Genomic DNA, 22,972 nt, shown 5'->3' with positions numbered 1-22,972 from the left:
CTGATAAAGTTTGCGGATGACACAAAGTTGGGAGGTATTGCCAATTTGGAAAAGGATCGGGATATCCTCCAGGGAGATTTGGATGACCTTGTAAACTGGAGTATTAGTAACAGGATGAAATACAATAGTGAGAAGTGTAAGGTTATGCATTTAGGGATGACTAACAAGAATTTTAGTTATAAGCTGGGGACGCACCAGTTGGAAGTAATGGAGGAGGAGAAGGACCTAGGAGTCCTGGTTGATTGTAGGATGACTATGAGTAGGCAATGTGATGTGGCCGCTAAAAAAGCTAATGCGGTCTTGGGATGCATTAGGCGAGGTATTTCTAGTAGAGATAAGGAGGTGCTAGTCCCGTTATATAAGGCGTTGGTGAGACCTCATTTGGAGTATTGTGTGCATTTTGGTCTCCCATGTTTAAGAAGGATGAATTCAAATTGGAACGGGTACAAAGAAGGGCCACTAGAATGATCCGAGGAATGGAAAGCCTGTCGTATGAAAGGAGACTTGAGGAGCTCGGTTTGTTTTCCTTAACCAAAAGAAGGATAAGAGGAGATATGATTGCACTCTTTAAATATATCAGAGGGATAAATACCAGGGAGGGAGAGGAATTATTTCAGCTCAGTGCTAATGTGGACACGAGGACAAACGGATATAAATTGTCAGTCAGGAAATTTAGGCTTGAAATTAGACGAAGGTTTCTAACCATCAGAGGAGTGCAATTCTGGAACAGCCTACCAATGGAAACAGTGGGGGCGAAGGACCTCCATGACTTTAAGATTAAGCTAGATAAGTTTATGGAGGGGATGGTATGATAGGATAACGGGTTTAGTCAATAGATCAATAACGTGCCACAATGGTAATTAGTACAAAGGGTCAATGTTGGGATATTGTTAGCCTTTTTCCAGAGGGTCTGGCTGGAGAGTCTTGCCCGCATGCTCGGGGTTCAGCTGACCGCCATATTTGGGGTCGGGAAGGAATTTTCCTCCAGGGTAGATTGGCAGTGGCCCTGGAGGTTTTTCGCCTTCCTCCGAAGCATGGGGCAGGGGTCGCTTGCTGGTGGATTATCTGCTACTAGAAGTCTTTAAATCACGATTTGGAGCATTCAACAGCAGAGTCAGGGGAGAGAATTAGTTCAGGAGTGGGTGGATCGGCTTATGTGGCCTGCATCTTGCAGGAGGTCAGACTAGATGATCATAATGGTCCCTTCTGATCTTGAATTCTATGATTCTATGATTCTATGACTCCTTCCTGGCCAGGCGGCCGCCGTCCCACCAGGAAGAAGCCGCTGGAGCGCAGCTGAGCGGGAGAGGCGTGGGGCTCCCCAGCAGCACCGGGGAAGTTTATCGGTTTGGGGGACCCTGACCAGCTCCTTGCCCCTGTCCGCTGGCTGTCCTGCCTGGGACAAGTCTCGCCTCCGCAGCCCCTCTCCGCCGCGTGTCTCCGGCAGCCCATGCCCCTGGGCCGCGCTGCCCACCCGGGCACTGCCCGCTCCGCGCTGCCTCCGGACCCACCGTGCCCAGGCTGCTGCACAGGGGCATCTCTTCCCCAGGCCTGGCTGTGAGGGGGCGGGGCTGGGGGTGGGGACTTGGGGAGGGATCCAATGGGGGAAGGAGGGGGCGGAGTCAGGGCAGGGGGGGCAAGACCAGAGGAGGAGCTAAGGGAGGCGCCTTTTTTATGTTTGCTCCCCCTACACTTAGAACCTGGCTACACCACTGAACCCGGGGCTCAGAGCCGCGCCCACACCCCCGCGCTGCAGCGTGAACCTGGGGTAACGGCTCCGCACACGGGGCTCGGAGCCGCGCCCACGCGCCCGCGCTGCAGCGTGAACCTGGGGTAACGGCGCCGCACCCGGGGCTCAGAGCCGCACCCACACCCCCGCGCTGCAGCGTGAACCTGGGGTAACGGCGCCGCACCCGGGGCTCAGAGCCGCGCCCAGGCGCCCACGCTGCAGCGTGAACCTGGGGTAACAGTGGCTGCACCCGGGGCTCAGAGCCGCGCCCAGGCGCCCGCGCTGCAGCGTGAACCTGGGGTAACGGCTCCGCACCCGGGGCTCAGAGCCGCGCACACCCGCCTGCGCTGCAGCGTGAACCTGGGGTAACGGCGGCTGCACCCGGGGCTCAGAGCCGCACCCAGGCGCCCGCGCTGCAGCGTGAACCTGGGGTAACAGCGGCTGCACCCGGGGCTCAGAGCCGCGCCCAGGCGCCCGCGCTGCAGCGTGAACCTGGGGTAACGGCGGCTGCACCCGGGGCTCAGAGCCGCGCCCAGGCGCCCGCGCTGCAGCGTGAACCTGGGGTAACGGCGGCTGCACCCGGGGCTCAGAGCCGCGCCCAGGCGCCCGCGCTGCAGCGTGAACCTGGGGTAACGGCGGCTGCACCCGGGGCTCAGAGCCGCGCCCAGGCGCCCGCGCTGCAGCGTGAACCTGGGGTAACGGCGGCTGCACCCGGGGCTCAGAGCCGCGCACACACGCCCGCGCTGCAGCGTGAACCTGGGTTCAGGGCCGTCCTTAGGCGTATGCAGCACACCTGGCTGTGTAGGGCACCCAAAAATTTGGGGCACCACCCTCGCTGGGTGCAGCGCGGACTCCTCTCCAGCTCCTCCCCGGTGCTGGGCCAGCTGGCTTATCCCTCCTCCAACCCCCTGGCCCCTCCCCACTGTGCACTCACCCTCTCGGGCTGAGGGCTCGGGCTCAGGTGGGGTATAACGGGGCCAGGAGCAAAAGTTTGCCTGTGAGTGAGAAGGGGAGCAGAGCCAGGCCAGGCCGGGAACAGAGCTTGGGGGGAGGGAATACCTGGAGGCTGGGAAGAGAGGGGAGAGCCAGGCCAGGCCGGGAACAGAGCAGGGGCGGGGGGAGGGAGGGGAATACCTGGAGGCTGGGAAGAGAGGGGGGAGCCAGGCCGGGAACAGAGCTGGGGCGGGGGTGGGGGTGGGGGTAATACCTGGAGGCTGGGAAGAGAGAGGGGAGCCGAGCTCGGGGCTGGGGGTAGAGCTGGGCACGGGACTTGGCGGGGGGGCAGGGGAGGGGGCTCTTTGTCTGGCGCAGTGAGCGAGCAGCGAACGCACTGGGGCCTCCCCGGGAGCAGGCTGGGGGCCCCGGGGGGGAGCAGCTGTTCCCAGCAGCCCCCCGCTGTACCTGCCCCTCTCCCCTCTCCCGCCCACATGCCCTGCCAGAGGGGGGGCAGGCAACGGCCTGCATGGGGCCTGGCCTCAGCCCTTGGCATCAGCTATTTCTTTTTTGTCATTCAGACGGATCTGGGGGCATGGCTGACATCCCGGCCCTCATGTAAAACGCTTCCTGTGGCCTTTTGACCTGCACACCGAGGTGTCTCACTGCCAAGTCCCTCTCCGGGGAGGGGGGAGGCTGCAGGGTGATCCCCACTGCCAGGCTGGAGCCTCCACATTTATTTATTGACAAAATTTGCAGAATTTTGCAGAATTTTAAAATATTGGGCACAGAATTTAATTTTCTGGCGCTGAATTCCCTCAGGAATATGGGGGGCTGGGCAGTGGGGGGGCTGTGAGGGGGTGCTGGGCAGTGCAGGGGTATTTATGGGTGAGAGATCGCTGGGCATAGGGATCTGTGGTGGAGATCTCTGGGTGAGGAGCCACTGGGCAGGGGGATTGCTGGGCATACGGGGGGGGGGCGCACTGGGCCGGGGGTGGTGTGGCAGGGCACACTGGCAGCGCAGGGCTGGGTTTGGTGGGAGGGAAGTGCAGGGGTTAGGGGTAAAGGCGGCACAATGAACCTGGGGTAACGGCGGCTGCACCCGGGGCTCGGAGCCGCGCCCAGGCGCCCGTGCTGCAGCGTGAACCTGGGGTAACGGCGCCGCACCCGGGGCTCAGAGCCGCGCCCACGCGCCCGCGCTGCAGCGTGAACCTGGGGTAACGGCGCCGCACCCGGGGCTCAGAGCCGCACCCACGCGCCCGCGCTGCAGCGTGAACCTGGGGTAACGGCGCCGCACCCGGGGCTCAGAGCCGCACCCAGGCGCCCGCGCTGCAGCGTGAACCTGGGGTAACGGCGCCGCACCCGGGGCTCAGAGCCGCACCCACGCGCCCGCGCTGCAGCGTGAACCTGGGGTAACGGCGCCGCACCGGGCTCAGGGCGCGCCCAGGCGCCGCGTTGCAGTGTGAATCTGGGGTAACGGCGGCTGCACCCGGGGCTCAGAGCCGCACCCTCGCGCCCGCGCTGCAGCGTGAACCTGGGGTAACGGCTCCGCACCCGGGGCTCAGAGCCGCGCCCAGGCGCCCGCGCTGCAACGTGAACCTGGGGTAACGGCTCCGCACCCGGGGCTCAGAGCCGCGCACACCCGCCTGCGCTGCAGCGTGAACCTGGGGTAACGGCGGCTGCACCCGGGGCTCAGAGCCGCACCCAGGCGCCCGCGCTGCAGCGTGAACCTGGGGTAACGGCGGCTGCACCCGGGGCTCAGAGCCGCGCACACGCGCCCGCGCTGCAGCGTGAACCTGGGTTCAGGGCCGTCCTTAGGCGTATGCAGCACACCTGGCTGTGTAGGGCACCCAAAAATTTGGGGCACCACCCTCACTGGGTGCAGCGCGGACTCCTCTCCAGCCCCTCGCCCGTGCCGGGCCGGCTGGCTTATCCCTCACCCAACCCCCTGGCCTCTCCCCACCGTCCACTAACTCCTCCGGGGCTGAGGGCTCGGGCTCAGGCCGGGCATAACTGGGCCAGGAGCAAAAGTTTGCCTGTGAGTGAGAAGGGGAGCAGAGCCAGGCCAGGCCGGGAACAGAGCTTGGGGGGAGGGAATACCTGGAGGCTGGGAAGAGAGGGGGGAGCCAGGCCAAGCCAGGCCAGGAACAGAGCGGGGGGGGGATACCTGGAGGCTGGGAAGAGAGGGGGGAGCCAGGCCGGGAACAGAGCGGGGGTGGGGGGGGATACCTGGAGCCTGGGAAGAGAGGGGGGAGCCGAGCTCGGGGCTGGGGGTAGAGCTGGGCACGGGACTTGGCGGGGGGGCAGGGGAGGGGGCTCTTTGTCTGGCGCAGTGAGCGAGCAGCGAACGCACTGGGGCCTCCCGGGGAGCAGGCTGGGGGCCCCGGGGGGAGCAGCTGTTCCCAGCAGCCCCCCGCTGTACCTGCCCCCTCCCCTCTCCCGCCCACATGCCCTGCCAGAAGGGGGGCAGGCAAGGGCCTGCATGGGGGCTGACCTCAGCCCTTGGCATCAGCTATTTCTTTTTTGTCATTCAGACGGATTTGGGGGCATGGCTGACATCCCGGCCCTCATGTAAAACGCTTCCTGTGGCCTTTTGACCTGCACACCGAGGTGTCTCACTGCCAAGTCCCTCTCCGGGGAGGGGGGAGGCTGCAGGGTGATCCCCACTGCCAGGCTGGAGCCTCCACATTTATTTATTGACAAAATTTGCAGAATTATGCAGAATTTTAAAATATTGGGCAGAGAATTTAATTTTCTGGCGCTGAATTCCCTCAGGAATATGGGGGGCTGGGCAGTGGGGGGGCTGTGAGGGGGTGCTGGGCAGTGCAGGGGTGTTTATGGGTGAGAGATCGCTGGGCATAGGGATCTGTGGTGGAGATCTCTGGGTGAGGAGCCACTGGGCATGGGGGTTGCTGGGCATAAGGGGGTGGGGCGCACTGGGCAGGGGGTGGTGTGGCAGGGCACACTGGCAGCGCAGGGCTGGGTTTGGTGGGAGGGAAGTGCAGGGGTTGGGGTAACGGCGGCTGCACCCGGGGCTCAGAGCCGCGCCCAGGCGCCCGCGCTGCAGCGTGAACCTGGGGTAACAGCGGCTGCACCCGGGGCTCAGAGCCGCGCCCAGGCGCCCGCGCTGCAGCGTGAACCTGGGGTAACAGCGGCTGCACCCGGGGCTCAGAGCTGCGCCCAGGCGCCCGCGCTGCAGCGTGAACCTGGGGTAACGGCGGCTGCACCCGGGGCTCAGAGCCGCGCCCAGGCGCCCGCGCTGCAGCGTGAACCTGGGGTAACGGCGCCACACCCGGGGCTCAGAGCCGCGCCCAGGCGCCCGCGCTGCACTGTGCAGCCCTGCCTGGGTGAGCCTCCTCCCCGAGCTGGGGTCCCCAGCCAGCTGGGTGGCGGCTCCCCGGATTAGCTGATGGGGGGCGCTGCCGGATTAGCTGTGGCTGGGGGTGCTGATCACCCACCATTTTTTTTCCGTGGGTGCACCAGACCCGGAGCACCCACAGAGTCGGCACCTCTGCTTTTCACTGTCCCTCTGTCCTGTTCTCCTGTTTCACTCCACTCCTTCGCTGTAGGGCCTCGTCCATAATCATCCTTGGCACGGCCTGGCCCCTCCCCCAGCTCTGGGGACCCCTCACCCCTGTCTCTCAGCTGCTCTCCACTAGCAGGGACGCCAGTTGTTAGGAATACCACGTCCTCCCCAAACCGTGCGGGCCTGCTCCTGCCCCACTGCAGGCAGGTCCGTTGGTGGATTGGAACAGGAGCGATCCCAACCTGGGTCAGCTTGTTAGAGCCGATGGGGCTGGGAGCCAGGACTCCTGGGTTCTATCCCCACTGCTGGGAGTGGGGTTGAATGGTTAGAGCAGGGAGTTGGAAGCCAGGACTCCTGGGTTCTATCCCGGCTCCTGGCAGGGAATGAGATACACTGCTTAGATCCCCGCTACTGACTTGCTGTATGTTCCACGGCCAAATCCCAGCATGGCTTCAGGCCTCAGTTTCTCCACCTGTAAAATGGGTGTAATTGCCCCCGGCTGTGCTGACCAGCCTTCCACACAAGAGCAAATGAGTCAGTTCCCTTCCCCGATGAAGCCGCCCCTGGACCCGGCATTGCAGCCAGAGGCCTTGGCATGTGACGGCCTGAGTGTGTTGCTGTTTCGCTGCGTTCTCATGCCTTGTGCTTCTCTCTTTCTCTCGCCCTCTGCTCGCCCTGCTGCCCGACAGAGCTTAAAGTGGTTCCAGCCGGTGAGTGCACAGCGGGGAGCATGGGCAGCGGGTGAACCCCCACTTCAGGGTGGCTAGCTCCCCGCCCCTTCCTCCTGAGGCCCCACCCCCTAGCCCCCCTTTGCCTGCCAGAGCCTCTCCCTGCAGTCGGAGGAGCCCCAGCCAAACCGCCCCGATCCGGGGACCAGCTGGCTACCGCCAGCCCAAGCCACCCCGGGCTGCCCGCTGGCCTGGGCCCCAAGCTCCAGGCCGGCAACCTGAGCTGAGCCCTCGCTGGGAGAGGGGGAGTGAGGGCAGGGCCATGGCCTATTCTCCCCACCGCCCCTGGGGGGAGACGCTGCCCCTCAGTAGGGGGCTGGCCAGGGGCTGCCTTGGCGAGCGACGGCCGGGGTCTGGAAACAGCCGCATCCTGGGGAGCCTGTGGCATCGCAGAGTGAGGGGCCTGCCCCCTCCCTCCTGAGCCAGCCTCCGCCCCGGGCGTCCCAGCGTGGGACGTGATTCTGGCAGAGCCCCTGGCCGATGGGCCCACCCTCATCTTCCTCCCGCCGTCGCATTTCATTTGGCCCGAGCGCCGTCCCTTCGCCCCAGGAGCCGTGGCCTGTAAAGAAAGGGGAGGGCCTGGCCAAACGTGTCTGGCTGGCTGCCGCATTGGGAGTCTCCCCCCACCCCTGGGCCCTGGTTTTCACGGTGGTCAGGGCTGTGCCAGGGAGCTGCCCTGGGGTGAATTTGGGCAGAGGGGACCGCGGGATGCAGGCGGCACGGTGGGGACCGCAGCAGCAACCTCTGCCGGATCCCACACCTTTGTTGTAGGGCTTGGGCTCCCCTTGGCAGCACCAGGCTCAGCCCTGTGGCCGGCACGAGCCCCCAGCCCTGCGGGTCCTCTCGCCAGGGCCGCGCCAGGGCCGGGCTGTGGAGCTGGCAGCCAGCACCGTGTGGATGGGCAGTGAGAAATGGGGGTGTGGGACGCACGTAATATAGAGGGGGGGCATCCTGAAGGAGATGGGGCTTCATTTGGTGCATAGCGCGGGCACCGGCGCCGGAGAGGGGCTCCCCATTTGGGTGCGTCTACACTGCAAGTCTCAGCCCCCAGGTCTCCAGACTCGGTTCGTGCTGTGGAGCAGGGGAGATGTTCCCGCTCGGTCTCTGAAACCCGGCTGCGGGGTGGGGCTCAGAGCACAGGCTCAGGCCGGGGCGGGAATGTCTACACGGCTCTTTTTCGCCCCGGAGCGCCAGCCCCGCGAGCCGGAGTCAGTTGTCCTGGGCTCGCAGACCCAGTGCAGTGTAGACGTCCCCTTAGATACTCGGTGCCTACAACAAGCTCTGGGGAGTGTCCCTCAGCCAGCCAGGCCATGGGCCTGGTCACTGAGAATGACGGGTGGCGCAGGAGCCGAGCGTGAGTTGGGGGGCATCTCCTGCGGGGGCGGGGTGTGCCACAGGGGGCAAACCAGATGCACCCTTCACTGGGCTTTGGAAACGTCTCGCCAGCCGTGACGGGCTGGGCTGGTGAATTTCAGCTGTCTCTGCACCCAGTGGCACGGTCCGGTCACGGTCACGGTCTCTGGCACGGTGTCTCCATGTCGGGGCTGGGAGGGAGCCCCCTTGAACTGGAGCTGCTATTGGCAGCGTGGTTAGTTCCCCCTCCCGTGTGCGGCGCGGCGGGGCAGCCTGGGGGTGGGGAGCTGCCCTGTGCAGACGGCCAGTCCTAGCGCTCATGGGCGGCAGGTTATATATTTGTGTGGGGCCCGGGCCCCAGCAATATTCAGGGCTGGGCACCCTGCTCCAGCAATAGTTGGCGCTGGGTCTCTTCCCGCCCCCCCCCCCCCGCCCCCGGTCCTGCCTGGATCGGCCCCGGCCACCGCAGGTCTTCCCCGCGCGACCTGCCTGGAGCAGGTCCCAGCCCCGCCTGCCACCCCCTCCGTGTGTTCCCCCTCCGCCGCGTTGTGTTGCGTCCCTGCCTGACAGAACGCAGCGCGCCTCTCCTGCCTGCTGCCCGGAGGGCTCCTAGCAGATTTGCTGTCTGCTGCCGCAGGGTCCTAGTGCCTGCCCTTCACCACTACTGGCAAGGCAGGCTGCCCTACCCTGAGCCTCCAACCCCAAACCCTCAGCCCCAGCCAGAGCCCTCATCCCCCTGCACCCTAATCCTCAGCCCCAGCCCTGAGCACCCCACATCATGAACCCCTCATCCCCCTGCACCCTAATCCTCAGCCCCAGCCAGAGCCCTCCTCCCCCGGCACCCGAATCCACATCCCCAGCCCGAGCCCTCATCCCCACACCCTAATCCTCTGCCCCAGCCCTGAGCGCCCCATCATGAACCCCTCATCCCCGCACCCTAATCCTCTGCCCCAGCCCTGAGCGCCCCCACATCATGAACCCCTCATCCACAGCCCTCACCCACAGCCCCACCCTCTTCCCTAGCCCTGAGCCCCCTCCTGCATCATGTACCCCTCATCCTCAGCCCCACAGTCCTCACCCTGCACTCCCTCCTATCCCCAAACTCCCTCCCCCTTCCCACACACCCCTTCCCAACCCCAAACTCCATCCCAAAGCCTGCACCCTTCACCTCCTCCTGCACACCCACCCCCTGCCCCAGCCCAGAGCCTGCACCCAGCACCCTTCCTGCACCCTAATCCCCAGCCCAGGATCTGCACCCCAGACCTCCCCCGCCGAGCCCCCTCCCAGAGCCTTAGGCAGGTGGGGGCGGAGTTGGGGGGGGCGGAGTTGGGGGCGGGTTCTGGGCCCCACCAAAATTTTTACAAACTTGCCACCCATGCTAGCGCTAGGCCCACTTCGGTCCCCTGCCTGGCTGAGGCAGCCTTCGGCCGGGCCGGCGTGAGAGCAGCTCGCCCCTGTCCAGGCCCCGACAGGCCAGGCTCGAGATTCTTATTGTTGCTTAATTTATGATCATTTTAAGTCAATTGTTGAATTTTGCAGAATTGAACGTTGGGGTCTGACTCTGTTACCAGACGCGACAGCAACCCCTCCCCCCACACACACAGCAAAGGCAGCTTGGGGGACGACTGCCCCCCTGTTCCCTTCCCAGCTAGCGTCAGAGTGTGGGAGGGTTTTCCTTTGGTGCACTCGCACTGTCAGAGCCTGATCCTTTCCCTCCATCCCACAGGTCAACGCCGGGAAGTCGGGCCCCCACTCCGGCCACATTTACTTTCAGAACGAAGGCTACAGCGACCTGGGAGACGCAACGCCGGAGAGCGCCGGGGGCTGGGTGGGGAGGAGCGAGCCGGCTGAGAGCAGCAAGGCGAACCCCCTGGCCAATTCCGTGGGGAAGGCCGACGGCTTGATGGGAGTGCGGAGCGGGGCAGGGTTAGCGTCCACGGAGAAGGGAGACAGTGCCGCGGCCACGCTCCCCAACGGGCAGACGCTCGAGCCGTCGGGGTGTAAAGACACCTGCCAAGACGACCAGGCACCACCCAGGAAGTGCAGCGCCAGCGCGGAGCCCGGCGCCGGGGAGGGCACCGCGGAGTCCCAGCCGGCAGGGGAGAAGGAGGAAGAGCCCCTGCCGCACGACTCTCAGCCAGGCAGCCAGGAAAAGCCAACAGAGGCTGGGGCGGGAAGCGGGGAGACGGAGGTGGGGACAAGCAAACCTTTACCAGACAGGCCGCAAGCTGCTGCAGACCAGGGGGACGCAGGCTGGAGTGAACAGGAGCCGCTGCCCATTAGCCAACCCCTGCCTAACTGCACTGCCAGCGAAGGGGGCTCTCCGGCCGAGGGGGCCCAGGTGACTAGCCAGAGCGCCGCTCTCCCCAGTGCCAGCCACGCCGACGCCAGCCACGCCGATGCCAGCCACGCCGACGCCAGCCTCCAGCCTCCGGCCCCGAGCGGGCAGCACGAGCCTCCGCCCAAGCTGCCGGTGCTGGAGGAGGTGAGCGAGGAGACGCTGGAGGAGGATGGCCCCAATCCCGGAGCGCCCACGCATCAAGACCCCCTGGCGCCCTTGCCCATCAGCGACGTCCGGATGCCGGTCACGTTGATGCAGCTCCTGGAGGATTCCATAGAGTGTTAACCCATCCGAGAGGGGCGAGCGCCTCGGCCGCGCGGAGCCGAGCCCAACACAGAGACTGGCTGGCGACCGGAGCCAGCCCTCCTGTAATGCCTGGAGAAGGGTGGGGCACCCCCCTCCCCGTTCCACAGCGCTAGAGTAAAGTCCAGTGTCCCACACGGTACCGAGCCCTGGTGTGGAACAGGTCGGAGCTTCCTGTGTTTTTCCCCAAAGTCCCTGGCCGCGGCGCACCTGGCGTGGCGACAAAGGAGCCTTTGGCCTTTCCGGGTTGTAAAGAGACGTTTTTTAACGCAGGGCTGTGCAGGTGGATTGTGCGAGGTCGAGATTCGCCGAGGGCTGCCAGCTCTCCAGGATAGTCCTGGAGACTCCGGGAATTAAAGATCAGTCTGTTGTGTGATGAAACCTCCAGGAATACAGCCAGCTAAAACTGGCAACCCTAGATTTGCCGGGTCCGTGTCCGAAGCGCAAGCATGCCCAGGATCTGCCTGGGAGCTGAGATGCTGTTTGTGATGGCGAAACACCGGGCTCCTTCTGCCAACGAACTGGGCCTGTCTCTGGTCCGTGTGTGTGGAGCACCTAGCACCGATCCCAGATACCCAGAATCCCCCAAACCCATCCCACTTCTGCCACCAGAGTCAGCAACACTCCCGCTGTTCAACTGAGCGGGCTCGGGCGCGGATCCAGCCGTTCTCCTCCCCAGAGGGAGCCCCTGCTTTGCTCCCATAGCGTCAGAACTTCGACTCCTTTGGCAGCAAATGGTTGAAATGGAAAGAGACAGACTGGGAGCTCGGTGCATGCTGGTGAGGTGCCCGGGGCCAGAACTGCCGTGAACGCCCGCCGTTACCCTGTATCTCTGTAAATACACCCTGTCGAAGGCTGCTTCTCTCCCATCTTTGCTTACTCAGCTGCGGTCACATCTCCTCTTAGAGTGGCACCGGTTGGTTTAGACTGGCTGCAAAGGGCTGGCTTTCCCCGGCCCCCCCAAGGCGCAAAGGGGCCCGGGTAACACTGGGGACGGGGGAGGACACGAACTGAATCAAACCAAGGATGGTGGCTCGGAAGCAGATCAGCGGATGGTGAGGGGGAGCCGGGCTGGGGGTGTCCCAACCCCTCACGATTTAAGATCAAAGCTACCCCACTGGTGGGCCATGGCGCCCCAGCCCCACTCGGAGCCCCCCCTCAGCAGGCCCGCGTCTCTGGTGTGTATAAAGTGCAGCCTCTGCCTCTGGTTTATTAAGATTTTGAAATTAAACCTATTTTAAAAAAAAACACAATTGGCTTTTTTTTCTCGTGTGGCGTAATTGACATCACGCAGCACCGGCGGGAGCCCAGCGTTCTGCTCCTGCCTCTGCCAGGGACTCGGCCAGTGACCTTGGGTACGTCCCGTCGCCCTGCTGTGCCTCAGTTTCCCCAGGTGTTACAAAGCAGGGATAAAAACGCTAACCCGCCTTTCGAAGGTGCTGCTGCGAAAGGCACCCAGGCAAGGGTTCGGTTTGTTATTAGAGCATTAGCATTAGCCCAGGAAGGCTTTGAAGACCATTCCTGGCTGGACAAAGCATCTTCACCAGTGAGCAGTGAGTTGCGGTTACTACCTTGTGGGTAATTAAGGTGATGGGTTGTGGAGAGTCACCCCACGGGAGACCTAGGGCTTGTGTGTGCAGATACCAGGCAGCCCTACAGGAATCCAGCTGCCAGATGAGGGCCCACGAACAGGTCCCGGCCATTCAGAGTGTTTGCCCATCCGCCCGGTCTGACGTCCCCTCAGCGAACAAAGGAGCTGAGCAATCCTACAGCACCAGAGCAGCGTGCCAGCAAACACCTTCCTGGGCACCGGTGGCTGGGTAAGGCAGGTCCCAGGCACTGCCAAGGGCGGTCAGTCAGAGTGCAACAGGTGTGTGCCTCTCCACCATGGTCATAGGGGCTCTCTGCCTCAGTTTCCCTGGCTGCTCAAGGGGATTGGCTCCCCATCTGCTCTGGAAACTCCAATGCTACTGGGGCAAATGAAGGGCCGAGCAATAGGAACCCAGACGGAGTCCAAACCTTCACCCCCATGGATGTGTGGGCAGGGATGGGGGTGAGCCAGGGGCAGAGCTTCAGATGCATGTGAGCTGGGGGAGGGGATACTCGGGGGGGGCTTCTGGAGAGAGCGGGGGATGGGCAGGGTGGGGACGTGGAGTTATGATGGTGCCTGTGCCCATGGAGGGCTCGCCACAGGCCCGGAGGGGGTCCCCTTTTGGGGAGGAGGTGGGCCAGCAAAGGCTCCCCTGGAATGATAAGACACCCTCAGCTGTGCTGTGGGTGTCCCGCCTTCACTCCGTCTCTCTGGCATTAGCAGCCCTGCTCACGTGCCAGGCCCTAGGTCTCCCCTCGTCCAGGGGTGAGCCCCACGGCTCTGCGATGCGAGATGGGAGCCCCCGGGCTCCAGCCCCCTGTGTCTCCCTGGGGCTCAGAGCTCAACCCCTGGCAGAGCGGTTGCCCCTTTGGGAGCGACGCAGCTGGCAGGGATTGGCACGACAAGCGGACACAGGCGTATCTTGTTAATCAAGTCCCGGTTCTGGAGGGCAGATTATAATTTTCTTCGATCTGGAGCCATTTGTTTCCAATATTTCCACTCGCTCCTCCTCAAGTCTCTGTTCTTCGTTAGATAAACATCCTTGTTTTCACTCTGTCTCCCCAAACCTACGCGTTGTGTGTCCAGCGGAGCGGGGAGCTGAGCTGGAACTGGGAAGCTGTGAATTCTAGGAGCGTCCGGTGGAGCCGACGCTCAGGAGTGTCGTGTCCTGACTGAGTAGGAGCTTCTGGAAAGAATCCCACTGACGTCGCAAATCGCTTCACATTACGGCCTCCCAGACCACTGGTTTCTCGCTGCAGCTCAGATCACAGCATGTGGCTTTGTTAGCCAAAAGGGCTCGTTTTCCCCCCGGAGCTTACCTAATTACACCAAGGAGGCACGGAGACAGGAAGACAAGTACCACACCCTTTATTGATCGGTCAGCTGAGCGGGTGTTCCTCTCGGCTAGTGCCAGAGAAAGAGACACACCTTTCATGGCCAAGCGGCCTACCTTTATAGCCGGTAACAAACAACTTAGCCTACGTTTGTCTACGTCATTTGGTTGACCTATAGACCCTGTACATGTATCTATTAGGGGATAATTGGATATGCAGGATACATATATCATTTTGTTGGGGCTACAAGATACATCTGTTGAGGATACATTTGTCATTCTGAAGGGGACACAAGATACATCCGTTGACCCTTTGTACTAGATACTTTGGATGCATACATGTGAACGCAGCTGCAAGCCAACATATACTTGGGGAGCCAAACAAAACTGATAAGCGAAATAGCTGACTTAGGTAGATACACGGCCTTCAGTCTAATGAGTTCTGTAAGCTTTCCAACACAGTTTGGACAAGCATAACATAACTTTGGTTTACTCAGGCCGAATACGGAAAGGCTTCATTAGCACTATGATTTTCCAACAGCTTCTGGACCCTTCGGGGCCATGTCTACGCTAGCACTCGGCAAAACTTTTGTCACTCAGGGGCGTAAAAAAACCCAATGTCCTGAGCGACATAAGTTTTGCTGACATTAACGCTCGTGTGCACAGCGCTGTGTCGGTGGCAGATGCTCCCCGGCGACGTAGCTACCGCCGCTCATTGAGCTGGTTTTCTGATGTCGCCAGGAGAGCTCTCTCCCCTCGGCATAACGTGGCTACGTGAGTGCTCTGACGGTGGCCTCAGTCGCTACTAAGCCCCCTGAACCTGCACTGGATAATGTGACGGTGCTGCCCGTGGGAGCCAGCTGAGGTCACTCGATTAGGGTGAACTGCAAACAAAACGGGGCAGACAAACCCCAGAAGCTGGTGGTTATTCCAATACTTCGATTTACCAACCAGCACAGAACAGCTTCTATAGCACCTCACTGGTTACTTAGAAGTTCAAACACCGCCTCAGGCCTCCGTCCAGACACACACGTCAAATATGATGATGATTACTGAGAATCGTACTTCATCATATAAAAGAAAAGGTTCTTCCAATCCCAAAGGATCAGCCCCATACCCAGGTCCAGTTATAACTTAGATCTTACCCAAAATACACGCCACAGCCAATTCTTATTAACTCAACTAAAAATTATTAAAAAGGAAAAGAGAGAGAGTGTTGGTTAAAAGATCAATATACAGACAGACTTGAATTCAATTCTTGAGGTTCAGATGCATGGCAGAGGTGAGCTTGTAGTTGCCAAAAGTCCTTTCAGAAATAGTTCATAGTCCAATGTCCATATTCAGGGTGGCTCCAGTCAGTGACTGGGGATCTCAATCCTTGTGGCTTAAGGTTTCCCCCTCTTGAAACCCAAAGCAGATCTGAGATGAAGTAGGATCATGTCCCAGGGTTCTTATACATTTCCAGCAGCCTTTTGGCCTGAGAAAACAATAGGCTTAACTCCTTCTCCCAAACATCCTGGCAATTAGCACAGGGAAATTTATCCATTAAACAGTTGGGATACAGGTTACCACAACCTTCAAAGAGACACATAGACAATAATACCATTTCACTCAAGTATCATCATAAATGTTAATATTCCTTTTTTGATCTTTGAATTAAAACTATAGCAATAGACAAGACTTGTTTGCTGCCATCACAAGACCTGAGCAAACATCTCCCCTTGAGATCTCTAACAATGCAGACTTGCATTTCAAAGCTCTGTTCATTTACAGATCTTCCTAACCCGTCCTTGAGGTTCACCCCTGGGTCAGGTCAGTCTGGGAGTTCATTAACTCTTTCTGGCCCTGTCGTCTTTCAAGGAGATATTAGATCAGACTCATAAGGTCACAGCAGCCTCTCATGTTTTCACGTGTAGCCGGCCTGATCCCCAGAGCTAACCGTGAGTGGGGGGGTGACACGGGGGGAGCAGCTCAAACATCCCAGGGGGCTGGCCAGGGGCAGGACATCAGCCCTGCAGGGCAGGGGTGGGTGTGGCAGTGACATCACAAGGGCCGAGGTCGGGAGGCGGTGACCTCACAGAGTCCAGGACAATGGCCAGGCAGGACAGGCTGCAGGGCAGGGACGGTCTCCGAGACCCCCGGGGCTTTGCTGCAGCCAGTCTCCTCCCCGGGGTCTCCCCCAGGGACTGAGGGAGGATTCAGGTTCAGGGACGTGAGCGCGAGGCCGGAGGAGCCTCTTCGGAGTTTCCCCCTGTCCCACGACTGATGTAGCCTGAACACAGACGTCCCTGCTGAGACGCTCAGAGCCTCAGAGCGGCTTGGAACCTGCGCAGCCTGAGCCATCTGGTGCCGGCCAAATTCTAGGCCTGGGAAACGCTAGGTGAAGGTGGGAGAATATTTCCCCCCTTAGGCCTTTGTCCCTTAGAGTCACTGGGGACATTGGGGTTTGTGTCTCTCGGTTTCCCTTTTCCCTGCTTCCCTCCCTCCACGGGCGAGGCGGGGGCCGCTCTCCAGCCCTCGTGGTGGGAGGCCCTCACAAAGCGATGGGACAGGGAGAGTGCTCTGACAGTGATCCCCATGGGCGATCCGGGCCCTCCCTTGGGCAGGGGGTGAGACCCCTCAGTCTCCCGCCCCGCAGAGTCTCACCGCTGACTGGCTGAGCTGGAGGGCTAGTGACAGGGAGGAGACTCAGCACTTTGCTCTCTTTTAAGACCCAGCAAATAAGCCACAACCAATCATCTGCTTGATTAATTGTGCTGCTCCTCTCCATTAATTGTCTCTGAGCCATTCCTGGTTCTCCCTAATGTTTTAGTTCCTCTAAAACATTTGCGGAATCATTACTATGAACATGGTTGGTCCCAGGTTTCAGAGTGGTAGGCGTGTTAGAGACTAACATATATTTGGGCATAAGCTTTTGTGGGCTAGAACCCACTTCCTCAGATGCATGGAGTGGAAAATACAGGAGCGGAAAATACAGGGGCAGGTATAAATACATGAAAAGATGGGCGTCACCTTACCAAGGGTGAGGTCAGTCTAACGAGACAATTCAATTAACAGCAGGATACCAAGGGAGGGAAAATTACTTTTGTAGTGGTAATGAGAGTAGCCCATTGCCATCAGTTGACAAGAAGGTCTGTAGCTCATTTGAGACCACTTTATTCTGATCATTCAGTGTATGAAATTCAAGACTAAGGGTTAGTTTGAAAGTCAGAACTCCTGGGTCCTATTCCTAACTCTGCCCCTGTCTGGCTGTGTGACGGAAAACAAATCCCTGCACCTTTCTCAGCATTAGTTTTTCCCCTCTGTCAATTAGGGTAACAATCCTCTCAGACCTTTGGGGAGGTGTGACGATCCGTTTGAGTGTCACTCGTAGCCGGGTATAATATGAGGTGTCCTATCATGGTGAGTCATGGCAGATTGTGACGTAATGCAGTAGAACCCCGTTTATCCAACCCTCCATTATCCGGCTCTTCATATTAACCAAACAACCAGCGCCCCCAGGCTCAGAAGCAGGCAATGTCTCCTGTGGCTGCTAGATGGTTCTGCAGCCTTGCACTTTCCCATTCTCCGGATTATCCACATTTTTTATTATTTGATCAGGCCCCGGTCCCAACTGGATGTGATAAATGGGGTTCTGCTGTATAATAGCTGAAATATTCTACTTTATTTGTAGTTTATTATATTTAAATCATTAAGAGGAGCAGCAACGCCTCGTCCAACAAATAACGACCCTCTGTGACGGGGTGAACACGCCCCGCACTGCACAGGGAAGGGTTAACGCCACACTGTGGAAGCCACAGCTCTCCCCTGTTAGTGGCAAAATCCTAGTGTTTGTGTTTGTATTGTGTATATCATTGTGATTCATTGTACTTGTGTGGAATCCATTTTGTGACCCAACATGGAGCATTTGGTCACGTGACTGGAAGGGCAGTTGGAGCACTTCCCGCCCTTTTTAACGGTCAGTCGTGGCGCCAGTGGTAAACACCAGATTTCCCCAGGGAAAGCACCGAAAACAGTAAAACGGGCGGGTGCAGGGGGCTGTTTTCTGCTTTACTGTGCTGATTCCAGCTGGGTGGGATTACCAATATCACTGGGATTCAAGCCAAGCTAATTGTTTGGCAGCTGCTTTTTAAAAGTGCTCTAAAAGCCACACAGCCACTCAGGTAGTCGGGAACTGTGGTGCCTCATTGGGGTCTGAGGGAGGATTAGTGGTGCAGTTTTGGCACCATTTGGTCCCGGGGTTTTCAAGAGACAATAATCCCTCTTCTCTGGCCCATGCAGGAGACGATCAGGACAGACCCTCTTAGCTCTACAAACGAAGAATGACTGCAGCGGGGTTAAATGTCTGTAGTGTTTGTGGCTTCCATTGTTCCCTGCCAAGAATAGAGGGGAATATGACTGTTTATTTCTCTCCCCTTCCACCCCCCCTCAATTCCACACACCCTGGCTGTTGGGAACCAGGACATAGGCAGTCTGGCCTACTGGTCAGAGCAGGAGTCATGTCTAGTGGGCAGAGCAGGCATCCAGGTCAGGGAACAAAAGTGGGGTCAGAACCAGAGCCAGCGGCCACGTTCTCAAGCCAGCATCAGAACAGGAATCAAAGCCGAGGATCAGAGCCGGGGTCAGATACCAAATGCCAGAGCCAAGGGTCGAGCCGGATTCCAAGTCAGAAAGTCGGAGCTGGGGGTCGGAGCCAGGACTGGTAGCTGAGGGCCAGGAGTGAGCAGGAACTGGAGAAGGGGCCAGGACCAGGCTGGAAGCAGGAGCCAGTGGGGAGCTAGGGCCGAGGCAGGAGCCAGGAGCGGAGCAGGGATCAGGAACAGGATTGGATGTGGGTTGCCGGACGCAGGCAAGAGCAGGGTCTGCAGAGCAGGGAGTTGCCCGGACACCCCACCCGGCTCACCTCCTGGCTTACGTAGCGGGTGCGAGCCAGTCAGGTGGCCGCAGGCCTTGGGTGCTCTGATAGGACTTCCCGTGGGGCCTGACCCCCCAGGACTAGCAAGATGCTGCTTCCCCAGGCTCCCTTGGTGGGGACGAGGGAGCGTCAGAGACCCAGGTCCTAGATCCTCACACCAGTGTGTTCTTGGTGCCCCCACCCCCGAACTCCACCTCTGCACTGGCAGATGAAATTCAGTGTTGAAAACCACAAAGCATTGCCCGTTGGAGGGGAAAGATTGAATTACTCGTACACCTTACAGGGCTCTAAATGAACTGTATCCATTAAGGACGGGACCGTGGCGTCGTTGCAGACTGAGCAGTGGGCAGCAGTGGCTGGAAAAGCAAAGGAGATGCTGGGATGCGCACGAATGCACAGGCGCAGGAACTAGGGGTGCAGCTGCACCCCCGGGGTTCACTGTGAAAAGTTTGCTGGTGCTGCTAGGAGGAAGCTGGCGTTATTCTGTGACTCCTGGAGCTGTGCTGCTCCTGTGTGGTGTGAGCGGGAATTGCACTGTCTGACATTCCTTTTGGACACGCACACGGTTTACAGTTTCCTTAGCTGCCTTTCAGCCCCCCACTATAAAAAGTGTTCCAGGGCCACTGCCAGAATGGGATGGAGAATATCACCGAAAGCAAACACAAGGCCTTAGCTGCTCCGCCTCCCCCGGGTGCCGTCTGCAGGGCTAGTCGGCCCCTCTCAGACAGGACATTGCAGAACTGGCGGTGAGTGACCAAGGGCCTGGAAACACGCTCCTAGGAGCGGAGATTGAAAGGACGGGATTGTGACATTCGAAAGGAGGTGAATAAGAGGGGGCGAGGCAGACGTCTAGAATACACTGAATGGTACAGAAAGTAGATGGGAAGCTTTTGTGCATCTCAGCAACTCTGGTCTTCCTAGCATCTTCCTCAGGCCGAGTCCTTGTCCCACTGTCTCACAAAGCACAGACATGACTAGACAGGATAGTTCGGGCCGGGCAATAGGATAAATGGCCCCAGATGTGCTTCTGCCCCAGGGAGTGCAGCATATGGGACGGTCTGAGTTGTGGCACTGGAGAGAATCACGCGCCTGTCGGTTTGTATCTTGGGACTGGCGATAGGAACTCGTTGGGGAGGGAACTGAGAGTGCACGGGAAGCCCCAGCCCCTTTCACAGCCTTTCCTGCGTAGCACCGGGGCTCCCCTGTGGGCAGAGCTTGCCAGAGTATTCCTGCAGTTCTGGGGTGAGCCGCGGCATCCCAGGAGTGGGGAACGGTCCTGTTAGTGTTCAAAGGGAAAATTGCCGGTTTCAGGAGAAGTCTCCTCCATCCCTGGTGTAGGACGGGAAGGGTCGGCCTGGGTCACTGAGCCAGTCTGCTGCTGCTGCAGGCAACCCCGTCATGGAACGAGTGAGCGGGGAAGCTGCCTCGCACCCCCCCCTTGCAGGCAAGGCCACCTGGAACGCTGGGGCTTTAGGGGCTGTCGGGCCCTGGGCTAAGGGGGCCCTGGGGCCCTGGCCTGCAGCTCTAAAGCCTCTTTCAGAATACGGCCCTGAGTCCTCCGGCCCGTGGAGGAGCAGGGGCAGCCGTGCAGCCAGTGGCCGGAAAGAAGTGGCGCTTTCCCCTTCAAAGCCGGCTGGAGAGAAGCAGCGCTTTGAAGGGGAAAGTGGTGCTTCTCTCTGGCCACTGGCTGTGCACTGCCCCTGCTCCTCCTGAGTCCTCCGGCCCGGGCTCGCAGGGCCGCATTCCGAAAGGGGCTTTAGAGCTTCAGGCCAGGGCCCTGGGACCTCCCTTAGCCCAGGGCCCTGCAGTCCCTAAAGCCCCTGCGTTCTGGGTGGCCCTGCCCGGGGGAGGGGGGAAGGGCAGCTCCCAGAATCATGGCCGTGGGGATGGTGCTGCACTGTGCAGAGTCACCTGCACACCCCCTGCACAAAACAGGAGCTGCCCCAGGTAAGTGCTCTGTACCTCCTGCCTGCCCCAGCCCTGAGCCCCCTCCCGCACCCTAACTCCCAGACCCCACATTCCACCCTGAGCCCCCTCCCGCACCCTACCCCTAATCCAGACCTTCGAATCGCTGTATCGCAAAGTCTTAAATCAAGATTTTCAGAAATAATGAAGCATATTCAATCACATTGCTCTCACTAAAAATATTAATAATTGTTTTTTGTGAGAGTAAAAAGGTTTTTCGTACTGTTAATAAATAACACTTTTTTAAAAATATTGTTTTTCATCTTTATCTCATCCTTTTTTAATTTCTATTTTTTGTATGTTTTATAATGTACATAATATATTAGTGTAGTAGTACATGTATATATAATTTATACATATATTGGGGGTGCGTGCTCAAATTTTTTTTACTGGTAGGGGTGCACGATCAATAAAGTTTGGAGACCACTGCTCTAGAGGCTTGAAGTAAAACAGCACGAATAGCTTGACATCAAAACTGAAAAATAATTGGGAGCTCTGATGTATATTCGCTCATGCTACAAATAGGTTCTGATTCCTATAGCTGGCGAGAGGGAATTGCCAGAGAACAACACACAAGATAGGGGGAGGGCTAGCTCAATGGTTTAAGCATTGGCCTGTTAAACCCAGGGTTGTGAGTTCAATCCTTGAGGGGGCCACTTAGGGATCTGGGGCAAAAATTGGTCCTGCTAGTGAAGGCAGGGGGCTGGACTTCATGACCTTTCAAGGTCCCTTCCAGTTCTAGGAGATTGGTATATCTCCAATTATTACCTTCCAGCATTGGAGTGAGGGACTTGAGCTCAGATTCTGAACTCTCATTCCCCTGCTCCTTCACACATTGGCATTCATTTGTTTCTGAATCATAGCACATAGTTCTAGTTGTTGCTAAATATTTATACTTGCTGCTCCTGGCTCCTAAATCAATAGCCTAAGACTTACCATATTGGCTCAGGCCATTGATCCATGGCCTGGTATCCTGTCTCTGGCAGTGACTAGTCCTTGATGTTTCAGAAGGTAAAAGGAGAGAGGCAGGGAGAGCAAGATCTTTCTAGGTCTAATGTATGAAGTGATTTTCTATAAATAGTCTGAATTTGGATCAAGTGCTTGTGGTCAGAGACCTTGTGTTAATGTGTGTGTAAAACATTATGCATTCTTGTGACATTAAATAAGTAATAAATACTTGGCAATTACTAGAGCTAATTTTAAGGGAAATAATTAATCAAAATATCCCCGTTATCCCTGTGGTGAGTCAGGATTGTGGCTGGAAAAGGTTTGTATTGCCTGAATGTGGAGGGCTCTTTGCTCTTGCCACTGGATGTTGGACTCCAGCACTTACCTGCATGCTTGGCAGTGCGCTAAACCAAGACAACATGGCTCCAGAGTCTTTTTAAACTGCCAAAGTGCTCTCTCCTGCCTCAACAGAGAATCTGCTGTTAACCTGGTGAGGAGTGGCTCCTACACCCGGCAGCCATGGAGGGATGAGCCAAAGGGAAACGAAGCCCCCCAGACTGGTGCACCTTCCACCTATGTATCTACCTACCTGAAAAGGTACCACCTGTAACATTTACAATAAGTTGCTTACGGAGCAAAACTGAAGTTCTTAACATGCCATTCAGGCTTTTGAGTGGCTGCTTTCTTTCTAATTGCTGCATTAGTGTGGCTGGCCTTGGTGTCCTCATTGCTTTCCTGCACCCAGCAGCAAACATCAGGGCCTGCTTAGCTTTTTCATTACAAACCCTGTCGTCTGCGACTTAGATTTTCATGGGTTTTAAAATATTGGGCTAAACTTTAAAAATTGCATTCACATAATTCAGATGCAAACTTTTTCAACAAATTATATTGGTGTAATTGTGTTAGATCGCTAAAAGCAAAATTCCTTGTAAGCCGAGGGTGCAGTAACAGAATTGTAAAATGCAGTCTTGTGGGGGCCCTAAACAGGTCTGGGAGTCCATTTCTAATGGTGTTGCATATTACTGCACAACTTTGGATAACAAAATATCCAAAAATAACTTGGAGCATTCCTGTTTCTCTTCTCTCCTATCTGTGCTGCTTCTCTTAAGTCCAAGGCCAGCAGCTTGAGCAGAAAATGAGTGCTCCAGAGTTCACGAGCATTAACAGCCAGACTTGTGAGGAATGTGACTGGTATCCAAAATCAGCCAACATAGTCCATTTCTTCTGGCAGCAGGAAAATAGCTTTTGTGCAGGTGCATGTGCCACTCTACATAGACAACTGCTGCTTGCTGATGGGATGGGGTGGC

General features: G+C 58.3%; 1 protein-coding gene and 1 long non-coding RNA gene across 2 annotated transcripts in view; both read left to right on the top strand.

Moving 5' to 3' along the window:
* Nucleotides 1-12,103, top strand: part of LOC120380356 (cadherin-related family member 5-like) — a 41,927-nt gene extending 29,824 nt beyond the window's left edge. Inside the window, exons 14-15 of the mRNA XM_039498054.1 lie at nucleotides 6,878-6,898; nucleotides 9,996-12,103. Of these exons, the coding sequence (XP_039353988.1) occupies nucleotides 6,878-6,898; nucleotides 9,996-10,895 (921 nt within the window). The 3' untranslated portion in view covers nucleotides 10,896-12,103. The remainder of the gene's footprint in view (nucleotides 1-6,877; nucleotides 6,899-9,995) is intronic.
* A 3,823-nt stretch (nucleotides 12,104-15,926) lies between these two features.
* LOC120387966 lies at nucleotides 15,927-19,623 on the top strand. The gene is made up of 3 exons (XR_005590456.1): nucleotides 15,927-16,223; nucleotides 17,151-17,239; nucleotides 19,036-19,623. It is a non-coding gene; the product is annotated as an uncharacterized LOC120387966 (long non-coding RNA).
* The last annotated feature ends 3,349 nt before the right edge of the window (nucleotides 19,624-22,972 follow it).

Source organism: Mauremys reevesii, linkage group 1, assembly GCF_016161935.1.
Source record: "Mauremys reevesii isolate NIE-2019 linkage group 1, ASM1616193v1, whole genome shotgun sequence".
NCBI classification, from domain to species: Eukaryota; Metazoa; Chordata; order Testudines; family Geoemydidae; genus Mauremys; species Mauremys reevesii.
This window is presented reverse-complemented; position numbering and strand designations above follow the sequence as displayed.